Here is a 21,647-nt window from a genome sequence, read left to right as displayed (position 1 = left end):
GTACTATCAGTATAAAACTGACCTGAGCACCAAAACAAACTTATTTTAAAACACACAGCTGGCATGAACCACCATATTGTATCAGTAACTGTCATCAGACAGCTAATGCTGAAGCTGGCTTCGCTGCACTCCTCTGGTGGGGTTTGGTTTGGAGGCGGTGGTCAGGATGTTAGTGTGTCGCTCTGTGTACCGGAAAAAAAACGTGGGCTCAAGACCACAGAGCAACCACTGTTGGACAAGGATTCTCTGACTCCACATAGCCATGTCTGCAGTGTGCATGTCTGTCCAGATGTGTGCAGCTGTTAGAGGCAGGCCTGCCAACAAGCCTCTGACTCAGTGCTTGGTTGACAGCCAGTAGACTTTGCCAACTGTGGAAATACAACTTCGCTTGATGTCGCTTTAAACCTGCTGCAAACAAACCCAGACCAACAGCTGTGAGCACACTGCGATCTCTCTCACGTGCAATGAATAGTTTGTTGTCTTTTCATGCTTTTAGAACAAACGTATCAGATTTCTATACAATGTTCCTAAAGATGAAACCAGCTGTTCAGGGATTGTCTGTTTTTGATATACTGGAACATGAACAGGGACATTAAAACATGTCTTCTCTTTGAACTACAAACACTTGTGCCACAGTCAGATACTCAACAACACAGCAGTGGACAGAGGATTTAAGAAGGAGCCATTATTTATAGATCTCAACCAAGTTAGCTTTAGGCGCTCCTTCTCAAAGCACAGTTAATGCCAATACCAGTGTTTAACACTTCAATCCAAATATGTGATGATCGGGCCCTAAACCAATGGGTAACATACAGTAACATGCATTTCCTAAAAACAGGAATGAACTTGGATAGTCATTTTAACAGGTTACATAAATTAGAGACTGACACCCCCTTGGTCTCCAGGACTGTCTGTGTTCATTGCTTCACTTGTTTGTCTTACTAGCAGTAATTTTAAACACACGCGGGAACACGGTTTACAAGCCCACTCCAAGGCAATAAGTAAATATTAAATGTCTGCCAACACTAAAGGTTTTATAGGGCCTTAATACAGTTTAGTTATTGACAAATAAAAGTACGTAACAGCCGAGTGAGAATGGGGCCTCATGCCGGCAGAACACTGAAGTGATGCACATTGTCAGGATCAGCTGCTATGATCACATTCAAACATCTAACAGTATTAATGAGGTCTTTGGCTCCTGCATGCTTCATGTAACCATTTCTCTCCTCTTCCTCGCATCCTGCTCCTGTTCTGATATTTACCATTTGGTCAGTGCTAAAAACCTTCCTTACATATTTTGCAAAGCGACTTTAATTTCTTTAAGAGTTCTGCTCTGTATAGAAGTGTCTGTGATGGACTCTTCTTTGCCTGCACACAGTCACATCATGTCCTGCTGCCAGTTCCTCCCTTCAGGAATGTCACACGGTGGCGTTTCAGCACAGAACAGGATTATTAGTTTGCATAAAACTCAACTCTCGTCAGCAAAGAACAGGAAATCTGGATCACAGATTTGTTACTGAGACTTGACTCCAGAGTTAATTCACAGGATAATAACCAGAGTGAGCCACAGCCTGCATAGACGCTGCCTATGTAACTTTGTATTAATCCTTGCGTTTTATTGACGCTGACTTTACTAAAATAATCCTTGTTGCCTTTATTTCAAATTAAATATTTTTGCCTCATCTTCAGACCTTATTCAAATCCAGCCTGTAGTTACGTACTATAGTGGTAACCATTTAACCACATTTCATGACACAAACACGTCACCAGTTCAAAATTTTGTATTAGTAAAAGTCATGAAGCACTGAGCGAGCGATAAAACAATGCTAAGCATGTTTACTGGCTTTTAAAGAATCCAGCGGGTGTCCAGGACTTAACCCTAATGTTCACCCCCAATTAGAGACCCGCTGCAACACCCAACCCAGACCTGAGCAAAATCTGATGTCGACGACTTTGACTGTGCAAAGCTGGTCCTGAGATGCATTCTGCAGACTTGATCAAACTACTAAGCATTTTTAAGTATTTTTTTTTTATTTGTGTTGCAAGTGCTCTACATGGGTGCAAGTTAAATGATCCCTGTTTCCAAATGAATAAATAAAAATCTCTTTACAACTGAAACATCTAAGATGGAAAGTTACATCAAATACATCATATTTAGTATCACTACACATGTATACACAATGCATGTCTTTATACAAAAAAAAAGTCTCATGTTGATGGACCATGCCTCACCAACTTATCTAATGGTTCTTATTAATATAATGAACATATAGGTTCAGCTGTACAATCATAAATTACTATACAATCCTCACCACCACCACCACCGTCACCGATATCTGATCCAACACATTTATCTCATTAAGTGATACCTGAAGTTTCTTGTCCGGAAATTAACTAACAACGAGCTGTTAGTGAATGTAATGTGACCAAGTCAGTATATGGCATCTCACTACATGGTGATGAGGTAAAGATTTCAGAATAACTGACGTAACCGACTGGAGACCGAAGGAAGGAAAGTAAAAAGATCAGATAAAGGAAATAAAAAAAAGGGAAACAGTTTAAGTGTGCAAAAATGTGAAGGGATGAGGGGAAAATAAGAATGAAGACATTTTCAACGCAGGGCAGAGTATATTACATCGCTTCTGTTATAACAAACACTGAGGACTTTTTGTCAGGGCAGTGCTTCTGCTCCTTTCACTCTAGTGCTCACCACAACATGGTCATTAGCTGAACGTTTCATTAGCTTCAGTCCACCTTACGATGGAAGAGCCAGGAATCCAGTTGCAGACCTAAATGAAAATACGTGGGAATGATATTTGGGTCTCCAACCACCAAATCAATATTTTTATACAGTGTGGAAATATCTGCCTCTTGCATAAAAGGCAGCCAAAAAACAAAAAAGGACTTACTCCATGTTGCTTTTCAGCTGATGCACAGTGCGCTTGTCCAGGTAACGGCAGAAGAGAGTGAGCAGGTTTGAGGGCAGGAGGAGCGGCTCCACCAGTGAGCACTGGGACAGCTGCCCCGCCACCTGGAATATTGTGTCAGTCCTGAAAGACAGCAGAGACACTAATGTCAACTAATGATGACGTTAAAATGATCTCCCATCGTGGAATATTAGCCTTAAAATCCCCACCAGGTCTCAAAGTCACCGATGCTGGGCTCTAGAGGAACGCCTGAAGACAGCAGCTTCTCTCCATGGGACAGGAGAGCGTACAGTAAGGACAGTCCAAACTGAGAGGAAAAGAATCGATGGCATGAAGTCTGACAAGTGATGCAAAAATAAAAGCAAGCAGCAAACAGAAGGCACAGACCTTGTTCTGACATGCCAGCGTGAGGCACTCGTGTGTCGCCAGAGACTCCGATGTCAGACTTTTGAGGACCCCGATGAGCTGACTGAAAGTCAGACTTCCAATCACATTTCGGAGAGGCGGGTAGAGCACAGGAAGAGCCTAAAAAGAGAAAGAGGACAATGATCAGATTCATCCAAATAACTTTACATGACACAATATGCAGTCATTTCATTTTATTGTTACAAAACCGGAATTTGCCCAGGCTCTGTGGAAACAAAAAAAACCTCCCCAACCTCTTCAGTATCTCTGCTCATCAGTGAAGGCAGATTCAAGGTCACAGTGCTCAAGATTTTCAGTGCAGTATCATGTTTGAGGAACGGGAGCAGGCGGGCGACTAGTCGTTTGCCTTTTGAGACCAGCAGGAAGGGAAGAAACTCTCCTCCTGAGTCTCTACATCCAAACATAGCAATCAGAATGTTAAATTAACAAGTGTTGTAGCTCAGTCAAGAAAGCTAGACACAAGAACTTATTCTACAAGCAACATTTACAGAATATGCATCACTTCTTGTAAGAGGTGGATTGTTAATGACTCACAGGGGGTCGTGATGTTGCAGCTGAGAGTAGATGTGCTCCACTTTCCTCTGCATTTTCTCCATCAACCTTGTTTCTTCTGGTTCAGACAAGATCGTGGTTTTCATCCTCTCCATCTCCTCGACCTCCAACAGAACTATGAACAACTGCAGGGCACAACAGGTGTGACTCAGTGTCGGAGAACAAGGGAAAAAAGGCATTTCTCTCCATCAAATAAATAACCAGCAGGTACCTTTTCTATTTTACTAAGGACCTCTAACCGCTGTTGTCTGATATCTTTTTGTTCCTGAAATGTGGAAATAAGTCTCAGTATCATGGAAAGCAGATTAAAACAGTTCTGAGATGCTAGATGTTATCTCAAATACAAATACAGTCACCTCGAGTGGACCTTGAGCTTGGACTGCATGAACTGCACTGATGGCACGACGAGGAGTGTAACATGTGGACACAGCGACTTGACCCAAAGAGCCTTCAATGTGCACAACTGGAAGAGCAAAAGACTTTCACTGCTGGAGAGAAATGTGTGCAGCACTGCAAGCGTGAGCACATTATATCTTCAATTAACCTTTTACACAGCAGTGTACACTCGCCCAACTCTATTGTGGCCTAGAGTTAGCATATCAAAAAAATTAACACTTGTCCATACATCGGCGTGATAAGAACTACCTAAAATTAAAGAAAACATCTTTGTGGAAAAATCTGATTTGTACTTTTTCTTTGTTTTATTTTTATTTAACCCATGTCCCATCTGCCAAACAGGAGGGGGCAGGGTATATGATCTATACTGCAACCAACCACCAGGGGGCAATCAATGACTGGAAACCTTCTGGGCAACATCAAACGAGAACCAACAATGTGGTCGAGCAGCATGAAAAGGTGAGGGGAGAGAAACCTGGTGTGTAGGAGTCTGTTTTTGTGATGAATGGTGTGGTGAGCTTGGGGGGCTCCCTCTTGCCCCTGATACCCAACTCTTCCTCTGCCATCTTAGCTTCTAGTCGCCGATAGTACTCCTGTGACAGAGGTTAAACATGCAAGTCATGAAATGCTCATTCTTTGGTAACATCCTCAAAAGCTAACAATGAAGACACGAGAGCACAGATTTCCTACCTGGTAATAGTAGTCCTCAAGGTACGGATGCTCACTTTGCAGCTGAATCATCTGCAGCCTGGTGATCCACTCCTTCTCTTTGGCCGTCATGAGATTACAGTACGGATCCCAGCCCTCGGGTTTTCTACAAACAGGTAATTTTTCTATCAATAAGCCTTTTCCCTTTTCGTAACATCATTTCACAAAATCTTGAAGTGACGTAACACCAACCTTTGGAATATACGTTGTTTTTGATGAAGCAGTCGTTTATGTTGGGGGTGCAGCTGGGTGACAGGACCGGGGTACCTGTGGGTCAGACCACATCACATTCAAAAAGCACCATGGATGCATCCAACACTCATCAATGTCCACGGAAAGTTGGTGCTCAGTTACATACGACCAAAGAGTAACGATGCCCCTTTAACAATAATAATTTAACAATATTATGTTTCTCGATGGAAAAAAAAAAAAAATCAAGAAAGTTGGTGTTGAAACAGCCTACATTTATTACATAAAACTGGTCCACTAATCAGGATAAACTACCACACTGTACATCTTCAGAATGTGGCACTAGCTTTACGTCATCGTCTCACTTTTTAGCATTTATGGTTTTTATTGTAATTTTGTTCTTTATTCACCTTGTTCCTCCATCTTCATTTTGAACTTTTAGATGCAGTTTTTGTTGTTTCTTAGGTCAGATGCTGCGGAAAGAGCTGGATCAATAAATCGAATGTACAGCCTACAATCTGCAGTCATGCCCTTTCATGTCCAAGTAGGTTGTGTTTAGGCTTCGTTCGTATACTGTGTAATATTGTCCCAGTCGATATCTAAGTTCAGCTGCGCATCATGTGTTCTTGGGACGTAAAGCTGCGTCTCATCTGCCCAGACGGCAGATTTATCCATTCCCAACTTCTAAATAGACATGTTGTCAGGGATTGTATGAAATTTATGAATGCCCAGTCGATGAGAGTTTTATATAGATGTGACAGATGAACGAGACCTCCAAGTCATAAATATACTCAAACTTTGTTGACGAATACTTGCCACAAATCAAATGTTCCTGCGAGAGGCACGAGATCATCACACACCTGAAATGCTGCACCGAATTAGACAAAGGGCTGTAAAAGGGGGACGGTCTTGGTGAGTTGGCACCGAAGCGAAGTTGCATCATCTTAGGAGTCATGGACTGAGGAGTGGACGGGCAGGGCCGGCTCCCAGGAAACCTGAAGCCTCCTGTCTGATTCAGGACAAAATACCCTCATGAGTCATGACAGACAAGTAGACTCACTGAAGTCTTTGTGGATACATTTCTGTTAGCTTTAATGTAGCGGGTCTCATTCAATATGGAATAAACCTGATTGTAATGTTGCCGAGGGGTTAACGGTTGACGTAAAAGGATGGGTGATCCTGGTACCATGGGCGCATGCATCTGCAAGAGGAAAGACTCAGTGAGGAATGCGACACCTGACAACGTCAGAGTCAACAAGAACATGGACAAACTTTCATGTCTGTACAGTAAATATGAAGACGGAGGCAGCAGCCAGTTAGTTTAGCATAAAGACTGGAAACAGCTAGCCATGCTCTGTCTACAGGTAACAGAATTCACCAGCCAGCACCTCTACAGCTCACTGATTGATGTGTTGTATCTCATTCATAGAAGTTGGGGTTTTATCCCCATAAAACCTCAATGTAAACGGGACTTCTGTGCCAGACTACTTCTTGGTGGCCTCTAACTCACATGATCTTGAAAATCCAGCAGCATTGAAAGGTAACAAACTCACTACTGTCTCCAGCTTCATATTAAGTTCTGCAAATATGTGTGGTATCAAACTATTCCTTTCAAAGAAACTATTATCTGGTAAATTGAATTCTCCACCTGAGAGGGGCCTCTTTGACCAAAATGTCTTCTGGGGTAGGATCCTCTGGGTTCCCCTCTCCTGCCCCTGAAGGAAGAGACAGGATATGGCAAATCCAGGAAGTTGGAGGTCAGGTGCTGACCTCTGCGACCATCAATCACACACACTATAGCACTGTCCTACAAAACAGAATAAAATGAGACAACTATTTGTTTAAGTAGCCCACTGTCATGTGGATGATAACATGTGTTCTTTAGTGATCTTAACCTGAAATATTGATCCGGAGATTCTTCTCGTCTTTCTTGAAGATGGTGACAAATACTGAAGGGAAGAAGTTAATATTAGCAGGACAAACAAAAAAAAAGTGCAACAGATAATTTGTTTTTAAAAGTTGGCACTCACGTCGTCCTCAAAGGTATTCCAGTGCATGGTGTTCCCACAGTCCACTATGGCGCTGTCAAGACCCTAAAGAGGCAAAACCAGATCAAAGTGAAGACAAGCTGCTATGGGGTAAGATGTCAAACCCCAGACAATCCATAAATCTGTATCACCTTGAGGCTTGGTTGCCCCTGCACTATCCTCATCACAGCTGGGTCTTCGAACATCTGCCCCCTGCCCAGCCCTCCTCTCTGTCCCCGACCTCTGCCACGCTGCCCTGGGGGAGCCCGGGGCAGATACTGTGGCCTCTGTCTGGGAGGGGAGGGAGAGCTGTGGCGGGATGGTGGTTTGGGGTATAACTGTGATGGTGGAGGTAGAGGTGGAGGTGGAGTTGGGGGAGGTGGCGGCAGCTTTCCAAACTCATGGAGACTGTCACTGGGGTCCTCTGTGGTCCCGTGTGCATCAAGATCTACAATACAGATGCATGTCAAAATACAGTCTGAGGATAAATCTCACCTTTTTTAACTTCTTTTATTAGGCATAAATAATGAGCAAACGTGTGCTGTCATCCACATGTCATAAGATGCTAGCGGTACTTAAGAAAAAGGACCACACCAGCATCTAACCAGACCCAGGTGACATTTGCAAGTCTGCTCACATGCTGTTTAACGTGCTGCAGCTGGGCAGCTGATTAGCTACCTTGCCTGCACGCTGACTAGCAGTGTACTTTTCCTTTGTGAATGTCTGGTGGCTTGTTCAACACGCTAAGCTGTGGAACGAGCTGTGTCATCATGTCAGTTCGTAGTGGAGTAAAAAGGGCATGCAAGAAAGGAAATAAGAGTATTTCCTAAAGTCTCAGACCTTTAAAATTTTAAGTGTTTTTGTTTAAGTCATTTTCAGTGTAGAAACTCAGTTTGGCACCCGCTGCAGAAGATGACAGGCCTGCTGCCCCATATGAGGACAAACGGATTATACATGTATGTGAGAAACTGTGGGGACATCATGGAAAAAACTGAGCACCCATTCCAAACGTCTCCTCATTATAGACGTTGATCTCCTCATCCTCCTCTGCCATGGCCTGCAGGAGCCCACAGTCCATTTTTGTGCCATCCTCTCCATCACTCCACTCATCTCCATTCTCAGGCCACTGAGGCTTGTCAGCCTCCTGCTGGATGGAAAACAAGGAGACAAAACGCATGGATGCAAAAGAAGCCAGCAGACAAGCTCCGGAGACAAGACAGGAAACGGGAACTTCTGTCAAAAAAATTCAATGTATTCTACTTATTTATGAATATTTAGGAGCTTCACAGCCATTGTAGTAACATCACCGCTTGGCATCAGACACTGTTCCGCGTGCACTGAACACCTGATGAGCTTGTTAGCAGGCTGGATACGCCCGCGTGCCCGACACAACAATATTCACACATTAAAAAGCAGCCAGATGACGCTCACTTACTTGTTCTGAATCACTCATCCTGTTGCCTGTTATTCGCAAGTTTTTTGTTTTTTTTTTCGTTGTTGTTGTTTTGTTTTATTTTTTATACCTCGAGCCGACGGGTGACTGTAACTTTCTTCACAAGGTCACCTGCTTTCTGCTTTCATACGGCGAGGGATGCTCATTAACTTTTAAATGAACTCACCTGTGAGGTGCGGAGGCGTGTACCGCACGTCAACACGCTTCACGTTGCTGTCGTCTCCTCTCATCTGTTGTTGATGAATATTTCATTAGGTTTTGAAGTTTACAGTTTGTGCTCGTCTTGGAAGTCTTTTCCAAACCACGTTTGGAAGGCTGCAATTGATTTTAAAATAGTCGAGCTCGAGCACAAAGCGCTCGCCAAGGTGACAGCGAGCGCGCAGCGACACCTTGTGGTCAAAGTTAAACACTTCACTTGTAGTCCACAAGAGAAATACCATCTAAAGCAGCGGTGCCCAACCACCGGGCTGCACAGAGAGACTGAACAAAAAATATTTTATTGATCATCAGAGTCTGAAGGAAGTTTTCAAGTCAGTGAAGAGCAGCTAAATCTAGACTAATATCCTCTCTGCTCTTGGTTCTGGTTCATAGTCGAGCTGCACAGTTTTGAATAAGCTCTCTAAGTCTATCAGTGTTTTTTCTTCTGGAGGTCAGTACCCGGGGCCGACCCGGGATCCGACCCGAAACACTCTAATAATTCATTCATTCATTTTACCCGCCTATCCCTTTCGGGGTTGCGGGGGGCTGGAGCCTATCCCAACTGTCAATGGGCGAGAGGCGGGGTACAACCTGCCGCCAGCTGACTGCAGGGCAACATATACAGACAAACAACCATTCACACTCACACTCACACCTATGGACAATTTAGAGTCACCAATTAAACTAATGAGCATGTTTTTGGTCTGTGGGAGGAAGCCCGGAGAGAACCCACGCATACACGGGAAGAACATGCAAACTTCACACAGAAAGGCCCTGCCCGACCCGGGGATCGAACTAATGACCCGGGCCGGGCCGGGATCCGACCCGGGATCTGACCCGGGACACACACACTAATAACAATAATAATAATATCAACAACCAGGGCCGGATCAGTACCCGGGATCCGACCCGGGACACACACTCATGATAATAATAATGATAATAACAGCCGGTTGAGTCAGCTTGAATTAACGGCATGAATCAGTTTGAAAGCATCCGACCTGATATCTGACCCAGTACCTATCCCAGTCTGACCGACCCGGAACTTTCCCGGGACCAACCCGGAACCGACCGGGAAAAGTCCCGGAATTTACCCGGGACCGACTCGGAACTTTCCCGGGACATTGCCGGGTAAATTCCGGAACTTTCCCGGGTCGGTCCCGGCAATGTCCCGGAACTTTCCCGGAACTTTCCCGGGACATTGCCGGGTAAATTCCGGAACTTTCCCGGGTCGGTCCCGGCAATGTCCCGGGAAAGTTCCGGGTCGGTACCGGCAAAGTCCCGGAATTTACCCGGCAATGTCCCGGGAAAGTTCCGGGTCGGTCCCGGCAATATCCCGGGTAAGTTCCGTGTCGGTCCCGGGTCAATGTCCCGGGAAAGTCGGTACCGACCCGGAACTTACCCCGGAACCGACCCTGGACTCGACCCGGGACACGCACACACTAATAATAATAATAGCAACCTGGGCCAGGATCCGACCCGGGACACACACACACACACACACACACACACACACACACACACACACACTAACAATATAAATAATATTAATAATAACAACCCGGGCAGGGATCTGATCCGGGACACACTAATAATAATAATAATAATAATAGCCACCCGAGCCGGGATCAGTCCCGGGATCTGACCAAGGAGACACACACACACACACACCCACACCCACACACACACACACACACTGATAATGATAACAGTTACAGGAAGTCCGTGCAGTGAATAGAGCAGCAGTCCCCAACCACCGGGCCATTTGGTCAGAGAGACTGAAAAAAAAAATATTTTATTGATCATCAGAGTCTGAAAGAAGTTTTATTTTGAAAATCAGGTGCATCCGCCTGTGCCTCTGTACACATGTCAAACCGCTCCTCTCGGTTACGTGATACGGTAGTAAAAAAGTAAGTCCACAAGCTGGTAAAAAAAAAAAAAAAAAACGTCTTTGGAGATCTTCTTCGGAAAGGGGAAAAGGCCAAATGATGAGACAGAAGAAGAAGAGCCTACAACTTCCAAGAGAAAGAAAGCTGCATTTCAGAGACAATATCAGCAGTCCTACTTAAAATACAGGTTTATCAGGTGATTCTCACGCACCAAGCCGGCTCTGCGTAATATGTGGCGACATTTTATATTTTCATACATGTAGTTTTCTCTTTGTTTAATCTGTCTGCTGCCTCTAATGCATTTGCTCTACGTTCTTACTTTGTTCCCATGTTTATGTTCCTAATGTGGCTTGTTTAAACAGGCTTCCCTGAGTCTGTGCGAGGCCAAATTGTTTGTGTTAATAAAGGAATGAGAAGTTCAGAGTTTTTTTTTTTTCAGCTTGAACTTCATGTGAGGATGTGTAGACTTCAAATTATTTCCATGATGCTTGGTTTACTCCATCAAAACTGACTGTAGTGGCAAACTTCACAGCTGTTTCTTAGATTCATTCACCCATGAAGCAGCAAGACAGGTTGTGTTCTCCTTTATTTAATTCTTTGGACTTCTTTTTGGCAAATTGCATAGAGCAACAGTGAAAGAATAATGCAAAATATCTGACATTAAACATATGACAGCTTAGTTCGTAACACAAAAAATGTTCAGTATATAGCAGTCAGCATACAATATATAAATGAAATTGCAGTGGCACACTTTGCAGTATAAAGCAAATATATTAAAGGGGATTGCACGACAGCACAAGTCCTTCACTGAAACAATAAATTTGCTCTCAAGACACCGTTTCTTTTCTACCTTTGGCAAAAGAATTCAATTTTCAATATTCAATTTGAATCAATATAGTATGTAACAGATTTACATACATGAGAAAATCATTTGGCATCGTTTTGTTCGTGTCTAACCAAAGCTAGAGTTCTGTTTCACACTGCCAGTCTAAATGCAGTCCACGTTTCTGTGAAATAAACAGAAATGAATTGGGTTGGATGGTTCACTTTCTATTCCCCTCCCTCTAACAACTCTTATATCCTTAAAACCAAGAAAGAGACCAGCTCCGCCCTCAATCCCGCAGTAAAAAAAAAAACCCCAAACACGTTGAGAACTCAGTCATACAGCTTCTTCACTTGGTGACCCAAAGGAGAGGGAGGCAAAGTCCTCAGCCGAAGAGTTTGATGAAGCACGGGTGGCAGTAGGGCTTGTTCTCCTGCTCCTTGAAGCAGCCTTTGCTCAGGGGCTTCAGGCAGAAGTGACAAACGAGATGGTGGGGGTGGAATTTGGCCCCCATGGCGGTGACGCAGCGGCCCAGGATCGGCTGCTGGCAGGCCTGGCACATGCTACCACGGGACTGGTGGTAGTGGGCCTCGCAGAGGGGGTTCCCCTCGTGTTCGAAGAAGCTGCCGTTGACGAAGGGACTGTAGCACTCCTGAAGAAGAGAGGCAGCGAGGTTCAGTCACCCTGACTCATGCACCCGTAATTAGAAAGTTGTCATGTGAAATAACAACTTTCTCATGACATAATTCTAACTTATTTTTAGTTTTTTGACTTAAAAAAAAAAAAAAAACCTCCCTCAGATGGCAGTTTCACGGAGAGCATGGCTTTTTTTGAGGAACGCCCTGCTGACACTCGCCCAGAGACACACATGCACACAACACAACCGCAGTCTGATCTGTTGGTCGCTGAGCAGCTTCACTGTAGCTTCAATGCTTTGCTCAAATGAAACAGTTCTTTGGTCTCAGAAATGTCCCCAAGACCCATTCACAGTGATTTTAAAAATCCTGAGGTCATGAATCCCAAACTGCCACATCAGAAGCCCACCAACCCTTAAAAAAACAGGCCACCAACCAAACTCTGTTTAATTTTCTGAGTATTTCAAAGAAATCAAATATGTCTCATGGATTTTAATTCCCTTCATTACGGTCTGGTCCCCAACATGTTAACTGTGTTGGAATAGACTAAACTGACAAGTCTAAAAAATGTGAATCACATCCCAACATAGTAACTCCATGATGTTGCAGTAACCCCAACATGTGCAGCGCATGTGTAATCATAAACTCCTTTATGTTATCATACATCTCCGAAATATTTAGAAATATTACAGAAGACTTCACTACACTGAACTCAGAGGTATCTGTGGCCCTGACCTTGTGCATATCACATGACCTCACAAACAGGTGTTTCTGGAGCATTTCACAACTTTCCCAGTCTGCTGTTTGAAACATGTTGCTGGATCAAATTCAGAATAAGCAGATATTTATAATGAATCGACGAAGCTGATGAGGTGAAATATCAAATATACTGTCTTTGTGCTGTTCTCAATTGAGTATATGTCAAAAAGGATTATCAAGTTACCACATTCAGTTATATTTATGTTTTACACATCTTCCCAACTTTTTGGGAATCAAGGTTGTAGATGCAAACAACACAGGTTTGCAACCATAACACACCAGGGATCAAACTCTTGGTCAGTTTACCAATGTGGCCCCTGCACACTGCACAGCTGTTTACAGCAGACATCATCAGCGCAGAGAAACACTCACCCTGCATACGAAGCACTGTGGGTGCCAGAGAGAGTTGAGAGCTGAGATGTAGTTTTCCAGAATGGGCTGGCTGCAGCCTTGACAGCGGGAAGCAAACAGAGTCAAGAAGCACTGCTGGCAGTACTGCTGGCCCTCACGGTCATGGAAACCTGCAGAAGATACAGTCACAGCTTTACACTGTTCAAGAGTTTCTTTGTTAAATGAACTGGATGAGGCTGGAAAAACACACTGCCTGAACCTTTTCCATGTGACTCTGCTCTGTGGAACATAAAACTACAATATGTTTGTAATTGTTTAAGGTTTAACTGATTCAAAGTCTGTTCTGCTTGAAATCTGGCCAAGTCTTTCCTGGATTCTTGGCAGGGTGGAACTGCCTTTAGAACAGAGCATTAAGTCTCCTTTGGAAACCATACAAATGAAATGTTTTGGGGAGATTAGCAGCTTTTAAAGCAAGGTCACAGGAGCCCCCAAGGGGTCAAACAGTATGTGGAAATGCATGCAGATTTCTACCTCCTAAAGATGTTTATACTAAAATAAACAGTCAACAAATATCATGTGGTGTTTTCCTCAATGATTAAATGAATCATTAACTGAATATGCATGTTTTTTTATTGTAGCTTGTAAGCTGCTGAAGTTCACTGCTAACAGCTGTGCGTCGCACCCAGACAGGACGTGCCGCCCATTACCTTCCTCTCCGAACGCCCGGCTGCACTTAACACAGCAGAAACACTCTGGGTGCCAGTTCTTATCCAGAGCGGTGACCATTTTCTAAACAACAAGAGGAATACACTGTTAAAATGGCTTCAGCGGGGTTGGGGTATTCATTGCTCATGTCAAAATAGGCTCTGCGTAACACGACATGCAAGTCCCTCACATTTAGGATGGGCTTGTTGCATTGTGCACAGTGTGGGGAGAAGAGGGTGAAGTAGTCCGACTCGCAGTACGGCCGTCCGTCCTTCTCAAAGAAGTTGCGACTGCCTAACTCCGTCTCACACTCAGTGCACACAAAGTGCTCTGGGTGCCACACCTTTCCCAGGGCTGTTACCACCTGAGCGAGAGCAACCAGTCACAAGGAGATTAATGCGCAATATCCTTCAAATACCCTCTCTGTGAATGATGACACACATTTTCTCGGGAAATTACTCAAATGGATGCAGTGAACAAGATTTTTGGAACATGTGCCGCAGGTTCTAAGCATCAAATATGAATAAAAATAGGTTGTCACAAGCGTAACATACGTTTTTAAATTCCATATAGAGCGATTTTGATGACTCACCTGTCCCACCACTGGCTTTTGACAAGCTGAACAGTTGCCTTTGGAGGATGTTTGAACTCCTTGTCGACTCAGGTCTGACTGAAGCAGCCCCAGCATGCTGTCCAGCGAGCCGCCAGATGAGGGCTGTGGGGGGGCGGCGGGCTGCTGCGGTGCTGTCACCACTGGACTGACAGGCACAGCTGGCTGGGAGAAGACAAATAAAAATGATGGACATCACGTCTGTCTTTGGGATTTCAATTCTCCAAGAGTTTATCATCAATCTACAGCTGTTCTGAAATTAACTGCCGTAAAAGACGGTGACTCCCGCGGAAGAGGCTTATTTAAACGTAACATTTCAGGCCATTGCTCAGCTATTAAAAATGGGACAAAACCCCATTGTGGAAGTGGCAGAAACACCAAATCCTGTGTTAACAGTAACCTGCATTGAAGGGATTGTACAACATAATGCAACTACAGTACAGGCAGCATTTTGTGAAGGAAACCACAAAATTTAGGAACTAGGAGGCTGGTTCTCTATGAGCCCATTCATGCCTGTTCTCTGGAATTTGTCTGAAGTATTTCTGGTAAATGCAGGAAATCACTGAAAGTAGACATGTTTGGCTCTCAACGACAATGCTAACATGATAAGCAGCTATAATGTTTATGCAGTTTTGTCATCATAGTTTGCTAGAATGCTAAAATTTGCTAATTAGCACAAAACATGAAGTGTATCTGAAGGAAATTCATTAGTTTTGCTGAATTTTGGTCTTAAATGTGTAGTCTTAAATGCAGTCGTCTGTGGATCATGCATGTAAAAAATATCATGACAATCCATCTTACAGTCACTGAAATATTTCAGTCGGGACCAAAGCCGAGAAAGGTTAAAAACCAGGGGCGGATCAACATCTTCAAATGTACTGAACATCCAATTTATAACAGAGAAAGGGGTATTCGATCTGTTCACATAACCTCCTGCTCATGCTTGTTTATTAGCCACAGCTGGACTGCAGACTGGAGCCAAACAAGCCGAAAACGACAGAACAGAACATTGCTCACGTGCTAGTCACTGACTGGCTGCAAAGCAGAATGACTGGATTATATACCACACTAAACGTGGATCTATAAGTCTGACTTCCATCTATCTGAAGCTATTTTTGAAGCTGGAAAATATCTCCACCAAGACTAATTTCCATCCTCAGGCCCGATCTGGTGACTGATTTATACCAGGGGCCATGTGCTGCGGCAGGGCCACGCAGTAACAGTGAAGTCATCACATGAAGTCAAGTGAACGTCTCCCTGAATGAAGCAGTGTAAGATGTGTTAAAACCTGGAACAGCTAGAGATTCACACTGAAAGACTGACAGGTTTAGCCTCTCTGGGTCATTTTTATGCTGTTGTGTGGACTCTTACTGTGCTCTGGACTCTGAAGTCTGACAGAGAAGCCATCAGTTTGTCCAATTCCAGTGTGGCGGATGTTGCTGAAGGCTTCGCAGAGCTAGGATACAAAAGACAACTGATTTAATAAAACCACAAAACACACTGATCTTACTTAAAATGCTGAAGAAAAGCTGACTACACACTAAGCTCAAATGATTTTATTACCAACATTTTGGCCACACTGAGGTGTTTGCCTAAAGAGAAAGATGTCGGCAATAAAGCCATTGCAGCGCCTTAATATACCAGCCAAAATTAAACAGAGTGGGACTGTGCCAGTGAATTCTGAGTATCGTTCATAAAATGAATGCTGCTGACTGTAAGTGCAACTATTTCAAAAAGCCGTTTGTCATTGAAAATGTAGTACCTGCACAAAACAGATCTGAATGGAAAAGAAAATCACATTTCCTCACTCATATCTGGCTGCAAATCAGTTTAAACCGTTAAAATATTAAGCAGATTGTTGCGCAGAACAACCACCTAAATTGCAGCGAACTACTTCAATAATTTAGATTTGACTAAACGATACCTGGAAGAAGAGGTTGTGGCCTTATCCTTAATCTTGTCCCTCTCATCTTTCTTAGAAGAAGGGAACTGAGCCAGGATCTCATCTGATGGCAAAACAACATCATATATGAGAAAAGATTGACCTCAGAGGTAAAGGCAGGGATATAAACACACACACACACACACACACACACTGACCTGTGATGTTGAACTGGGTGGCGTTTAGCTCCTGCAACAGATGGTCCAGTTCACTCAGACCTCCTCCCAACAGCGAGGAGGAGGAGAAGGCTGGAGGAGGGTCTGCTGCGCGGGGAGAGCGTGGTTTACACACTGTGCTGTAAGGAATACAAGACAGGGGTTAGGTAACATCCTGCCATTGATGTGGTTGCTCCATCCTGGTCATGAATAACAGGAGACTCCGAAACTTTGTCCATTCAGAAATGAGTCATGTAGCAGCAGAATACTCTCATTTGTCCATAATGTTTCTCCATGCAAACACAATGAGGCTTTTCCCTCTGATGCCAAATCTGAAGAATCAACTTCTTTTCACCAGATGTGGAAGAAGGTATTTAAGTAAAAGTAGCACAGTGCAAACATAGCCCTGCATTCAAGATGTTACGTTTACGCTGCTAAAGTTGGAGCTAATTTTAACTACTTCATGTACTTTGCGTGCTGGGTGGCTTGTGAATTTCCTCCAGGGATCAATAGGGTTTTACCTTAATCTATAATCTATAATATTGCATCATAATCAATGTGTTGATTAGATTTTACATGATTAATCTGAATCTGCAGAGTAAAATGTAATTATGATTATCACATAAATGTGGATTAAAAAGTACAATATTTCCTTTTGAGATGTTCAGCATGATAATATAACAGATTGCGTGTCCATCATGTCATGTGTGGCGGTTCAGAGGAGGAGTTACCTGTATAATTTGTCTGGGCTGGAGTTCTGGGTGGATTTCATGGCGGCAGAAACCGTCTGAGAGACAAAACAGACGCACGATCGATCAAGATTTTCATTGAAGATATTACAGAAGAAGACACAGGGAGTATTTCCCAGCAAAGGTTAGGCCGTTTAGATAAGACTACAATGATCCAAATCTGATGGTCTACCTGCTGCGGGGTGTAGGCGGGTGGCGGTGGCCGGGTGGGAGTGGAGTCCTCGGTGCTGTCAGCATTTTGTGGAGGGTCAGAGGTGAGCAGGACTGGACACCGAGCGAGAGGAGAGCCGGTGTTCTCCAGATCAGCGAGGAGGGCATCTGGATGTGAGAGGTGAAACAAAGAAAACTATAAGAGAGACAGAAATGACATAACTAAGAGCATGAATGTGATGGAGGTTTGGTTAGATCGACCATTAATTTGGCTTTTTGATAAGAATTAATTATTAATTATAGAGGTAACTGTCTCATAATGCATCACTACATCTTTATGAATGTCTCTGATGATGTTTGTTTATGAAGCATCAAAAGGAAACAGTTAGAAAGAGTTAGGAAATGGATTTAAGAAGCATGCAGTGCAGATGGGAAGGAAAACACACAGGACAGAAGACGAAGTTAAAGCAAGGTTAAACAAGCACATGATGCACCGGCAGACAGAATGAAAGTCATGCACAGACAGTTACGTACCAAACACAACAATACGAGGACTGAGAGGGTAGTTAGGTGGCTCAGGCACTCCTAAGGAGAGACAGAGAGCCTGTGTGACCAATACAGCACGTCAGACACGACACGGAGGACAACGGGCGTCCTCCGACACTAATCAGTCGGAAGGCAGGACAGTCAGCACTGGCGCAACCCAGAGATAATCCATCGACACAGCGGAGTTATTAGAGCACACAAACATTTCTGCATTCACATCCAAGACATGCTGGCGTGGAAAGGAAGCAGAGGAGGAAGAGTGTCTGGCAACTGATATCTAAATCCACTCCACCCCCCTCCCTCACACACTCAGTCGCTCCAGGCTGAAGCGGAACTTGTCCAGAAACTAAACTTGCTGCATGACATCATTTCGAGCTGACAAGCCCGACTACGTGCGACTGAAGGCCAAAGCTGAACATGACTGATCACAAACTCAAAGCTGTCTGACAATGACTTAACCTTGATGACATACTAAGCATTCATTTAGCAGCTTTTTTTTTTTTTTTTTGCCCAATGGACCCCCATGAGCTGATGGACCCCTTCATCCACACCACCCTTCAGATTGATTGATAGATTGTAGTCTCTAAGACCAAGCTGAGCTAACAGTGATGACATCACCATGACTATCACTATCATCAGGGTCATTTTCTCACACTGGGTTCACATCATAAGACGGATGACAGATGAGAAAGATTCCCGTGTTAAGACATACGATTACAGAGACAACCATTACATTTCGGTTGTGTTACATTGATGTCTAGGTTTGGTGTCTTTTGGCCTCAGCTCAATTAATATTTTCACACACTCCCGACTGCATCTCGTAGCATTAGGACAGACTCGGGTTAGTGGGAGGTGCGTCCTGTACAGTGGTTTATCTGTTATTAACATACACAAGCACACTCTGGGACACAAGTTACTGTAGATCCTAAGAATCATATGAAACCAGGTAAAAACCAGAGCTCCAACCAATCCCTCAACATGCAGGACAGGATCTGGAGTGGTGAGGTCTGGAGCATTATACTTAGAGCTTTTTAATAAGGTGCTGTCCCTTGTTAAGAAGCTTTAATTATACCCATGTGCTGCAGACCTCTTCCCTCCAGATAAACCAGGTAACTCTGCTTGGGTTGGTGGAGTTTTGGTAACATGGAGCAGTGCGGGGAAAAGTCTCAAATTTCCTATTTTTTCTGAGCTCTTTTAAAGAACCCTTGTCCATCTTGGCTCATGAGCTGAGTCCATTCTTGGCCTGGGATTCAGCACTTTTGAACACCACAAGGTCCGTTTAGTTATATTTATTCTACGTAACACAGCTACTAAACGGTGGTGAATTTTTCCAAGGTCAAGAATGATCTGACTCTGACTCCCACGTTCAGGTGGCCTTTGTAGGATGTTCGGACTGGACCTTTTCCGACATGATAAACCTAAACTCATTTACTCTGCCTTAGATCATCGCCGCGGTCACTTCTGTCCCAGATGATTCACACTTCTGGTACGACCATGTGGTGGGAGTCTTGTGCATATACTACTTGCCCTCCTCCTCCCTAATGTGAGTCCCTGTCTCTTACACACACACGCACACACACACACACATACTCTAACAGACTAAACTGCTCATATAAGGAGCTGAACTTCTCTCAATGGGAACTATGACCATATTTAGAGCTGCCTGTCGACTTGTTTGTCTTGGCCAAAGGACTCTCTAACAAGTGGTCTCTCTCACCGAAAAGCCTCACCAGATCCAGCACAAAAACTTACAACATCGTTGGACAACAGCGAGGACCGAGCGTCCCGAACATGGCTACTGCCTGACTTAAACACTCACCCAGTCACCCAGTAACTCGGTCTCGCTGCGTGCAATCCAATCCAGATGTGCCCAGATGTGCTTGGCAACATCTAGCCATTCCTTCCCGTATTGCTTGAATAGCATAAATCCCCCAATTCTGAAGTGGACTTCAAGTCGAAAAAAACCCCCAAAAAAAGCCAGCTGAGGCAAAAAGGCCTGTCTATTTTCATTGAACTCTGTGGCTTCTTGAAACAGCAGTGTGGCCCTGGGCTATTTCAGGGCCTTTCCAACACAGTCATTCCCAAACACAAAGAGTCAGCTTCTCATAACGTTGTTCTAAGAAAGCATCTTTATGAGCAGAAAAGGCATGTTCTCTCCTTGGATGTCTTCAAAATGGAAAACACTCTCTTGCACATTACGTGGCTTCTCTCCATCCCCGACTTGTTAGTATTAATGGATGAGGAAAGCCCACAGTGGATCCCTTGAAATCTAATTTACGACCCGTATATTGAATTTGCAGGGCATGCACAAACCACTCAACAGCGGCGAGGCGGACAGAGAGCAATGTAGCAGCACTTCATCTGTTACCTGTGAGAGTGTGAGTGCATTTGTTTGCTTGGAAATGTAAACACAATTCTGCAAGAAATTAGAATCTCAGAGGATGGAAGCGCTCTGTGATCAGGATAATGAACCATCATAAGATATCATGAGAAAAAGCCCTCATACAATGGAAGTTTTTGCTTTTCTCTGCCTTATGTTAGAATCCGATGGAAGCCAATAAAACCCCCTTTACATTACAGCCTCTTGTGGACAAAGGAAGCAAATTCTACTCCTCTGTGACTGCCAGAATGAACAGACCTTATTTCCTCTGTTTGGGCACACCACCCCTTCCCCAAAGATCCCCTCAAGATATCTCACCATGTAGTTACAACGCTCGACAACACTTACCCAAATCGTCCATGATCTGATTTCAGTCGAGTGTTTCCCTGTTTGTGTGAGTCAACACGGACGCGGACAGCATTAATAAGTGGTGATGGACGCGTATCGAAGCCCGCAAGAGGAGACTATTGTCTCCGTCGGTCCCGAGTAACTTCTTGGACACCGTTATCCGCCAAGAGAGGAGGAGGAGGAGGAGGAGGAATAGGAGGAGGAGGGCGCCCCGTTTCTTTTTCCTACACGGCTCTCTTCCTGTGTAATGCCTACCAGGACCTCAGACTGGAGAAGGCGTAGTTAAATAAATGTGGTTACAAACCCCGCATTCCCCGGACACGAGACGTCATCCTGGACATTCCTCGTCCATATTTGGGAGAGAAAATTAAGCGTTTAGCGGCGCCGCGAGCTGCGCAGCCTGCGGCCGAGCGCGCGGCTGCTGCGGCCAAAGCGCCGGAGAAAGAGCGACTGTAAGAGAATAAGAGGGAATGTATTTACAGGCGTCCTTCACAGGGGGGACAACCCAGGGATCATCAGAGACGGGAAGACACCCCCCTTCAAGAAAAAAAAAAAAAAAAAATCATGGACGTCACTTTTTCTTTTATCCCGGACCAGCAACAAGAGAATTTATCTGATAACTTGTAAGAGACTTGGGGAAAAAAAATCTTTTTTTTTTCATGCTTTCCAATTCAACTGTTCGATTTTATTTTTTTTCTTGAAAATTATTAGAATTTAAAAAAGCAGATT

General features: G+C 44.1%; 2 protein-coding genes across 3 annotated transcripts; both read right to left on the bottom strand.

Annotated features, from left to right (window-relative positions):
• Positions 1–2,036: 2,036 nt before the first annotated feature.
• patl2 (PAT1 homolog 2) lies at positions 2,037–8,678 on the bottom strand. The gene is made up of 19 exons (XM_076759227.1): positions 8,661–8,678; positions 8,225–8,372; positions 7,378–7,673; positions 7,229–7,291; positions 7,094–7,147; positions 6,847–7,005; positions 6,325–6,399; positions 6,059–6,207; positions 5,202–5,276; positions 4,992–5,115; positions 4,777–4,894; positions 4,262–4,368; positions 4,117–4,170; positions 3,888–4,030; positions 3,587–3,743; positions 3,315–3,452; positions 3,137–3,234; positions 2,910–3,050; positions 2,037–2,789 (listed from the first exon to the last, which is right to left on the bottom strand). The coding sequence occupies exons 1-19, from the start codon at positions 8,676–8,678 to the stop codon at positions 2,756–2,758; spliced, it is 2,151 nt and encodes a 716-aa protein (XP_076615342.1). The 3' UTR covers positions 2,037–2,755.
• Positions 8,679–11,332: 2,654 nt separating this feature from the next.
• LOC143338667 (transforming growth factor beta-1-induced transcript 1 protein-like) lies at positions 11,333–21,444 on the bottom strand. Of its 2 annotated transcripts, XM_076759239.1 has the most exons (12): positions 20,919–21,444; positions 18,179–18,229; positions 17,667–17,812; positions 17,477–17,532; positions 16,749–16,885; positions 16,573–16,654; positions 16,020–16,104; positions 14,631–14,813; positions 14,229–14,402; positions 14,041–14,122; positions 13,355–13,503; positions 11,334–12,240 (listed from the first exon to the last, which is right to left on the bottom strand). In XM_076759239.1, the coding sequence occupies exons 1-12, from the start codon at positions 20,929–20,931 to the stop codon at positions 11,974–11,976; spliced, it is 1,425 nt and encodes a 474-aa protein (XP_076615354.1). In that variant the 5' UTR covers positions 20,932–21,444; the 3' UTR covers positions 11,334–11,973. The 2 variants fall into 2 exon arrangements, with proteins under 2 accessions (XP_076615355.1, XP_076615354.1); XM_076759240.1 differs by lacking the exon at positions 18,179–18,229 and having other exon boundaries at positions 11,333–12,240; positions 20,919–21,417.
• Positions 21,445–21,647: the final 203 nt, after the last annotated feature.

Source organism: Chaetodon auriga, chromosome 20 (assembly GCF_051107435.1).
Source record: "Chaetodon auriga isolate fChaAug3 chromosome 20, fChaAug3.hap1, whole genome shotgun sequence".
NCBI lineage: Eukaryota > Metazoa > Chordata > Actinopteri > Chaetodontiformes > Chaetodontidae > Chaetodon > Chaetodon auriga.
The sequence above is the reverse complement of the archived record's forward strand: the minus strand, read 5'-3'. Positions and strand labels throughout refer to the sequence as shown.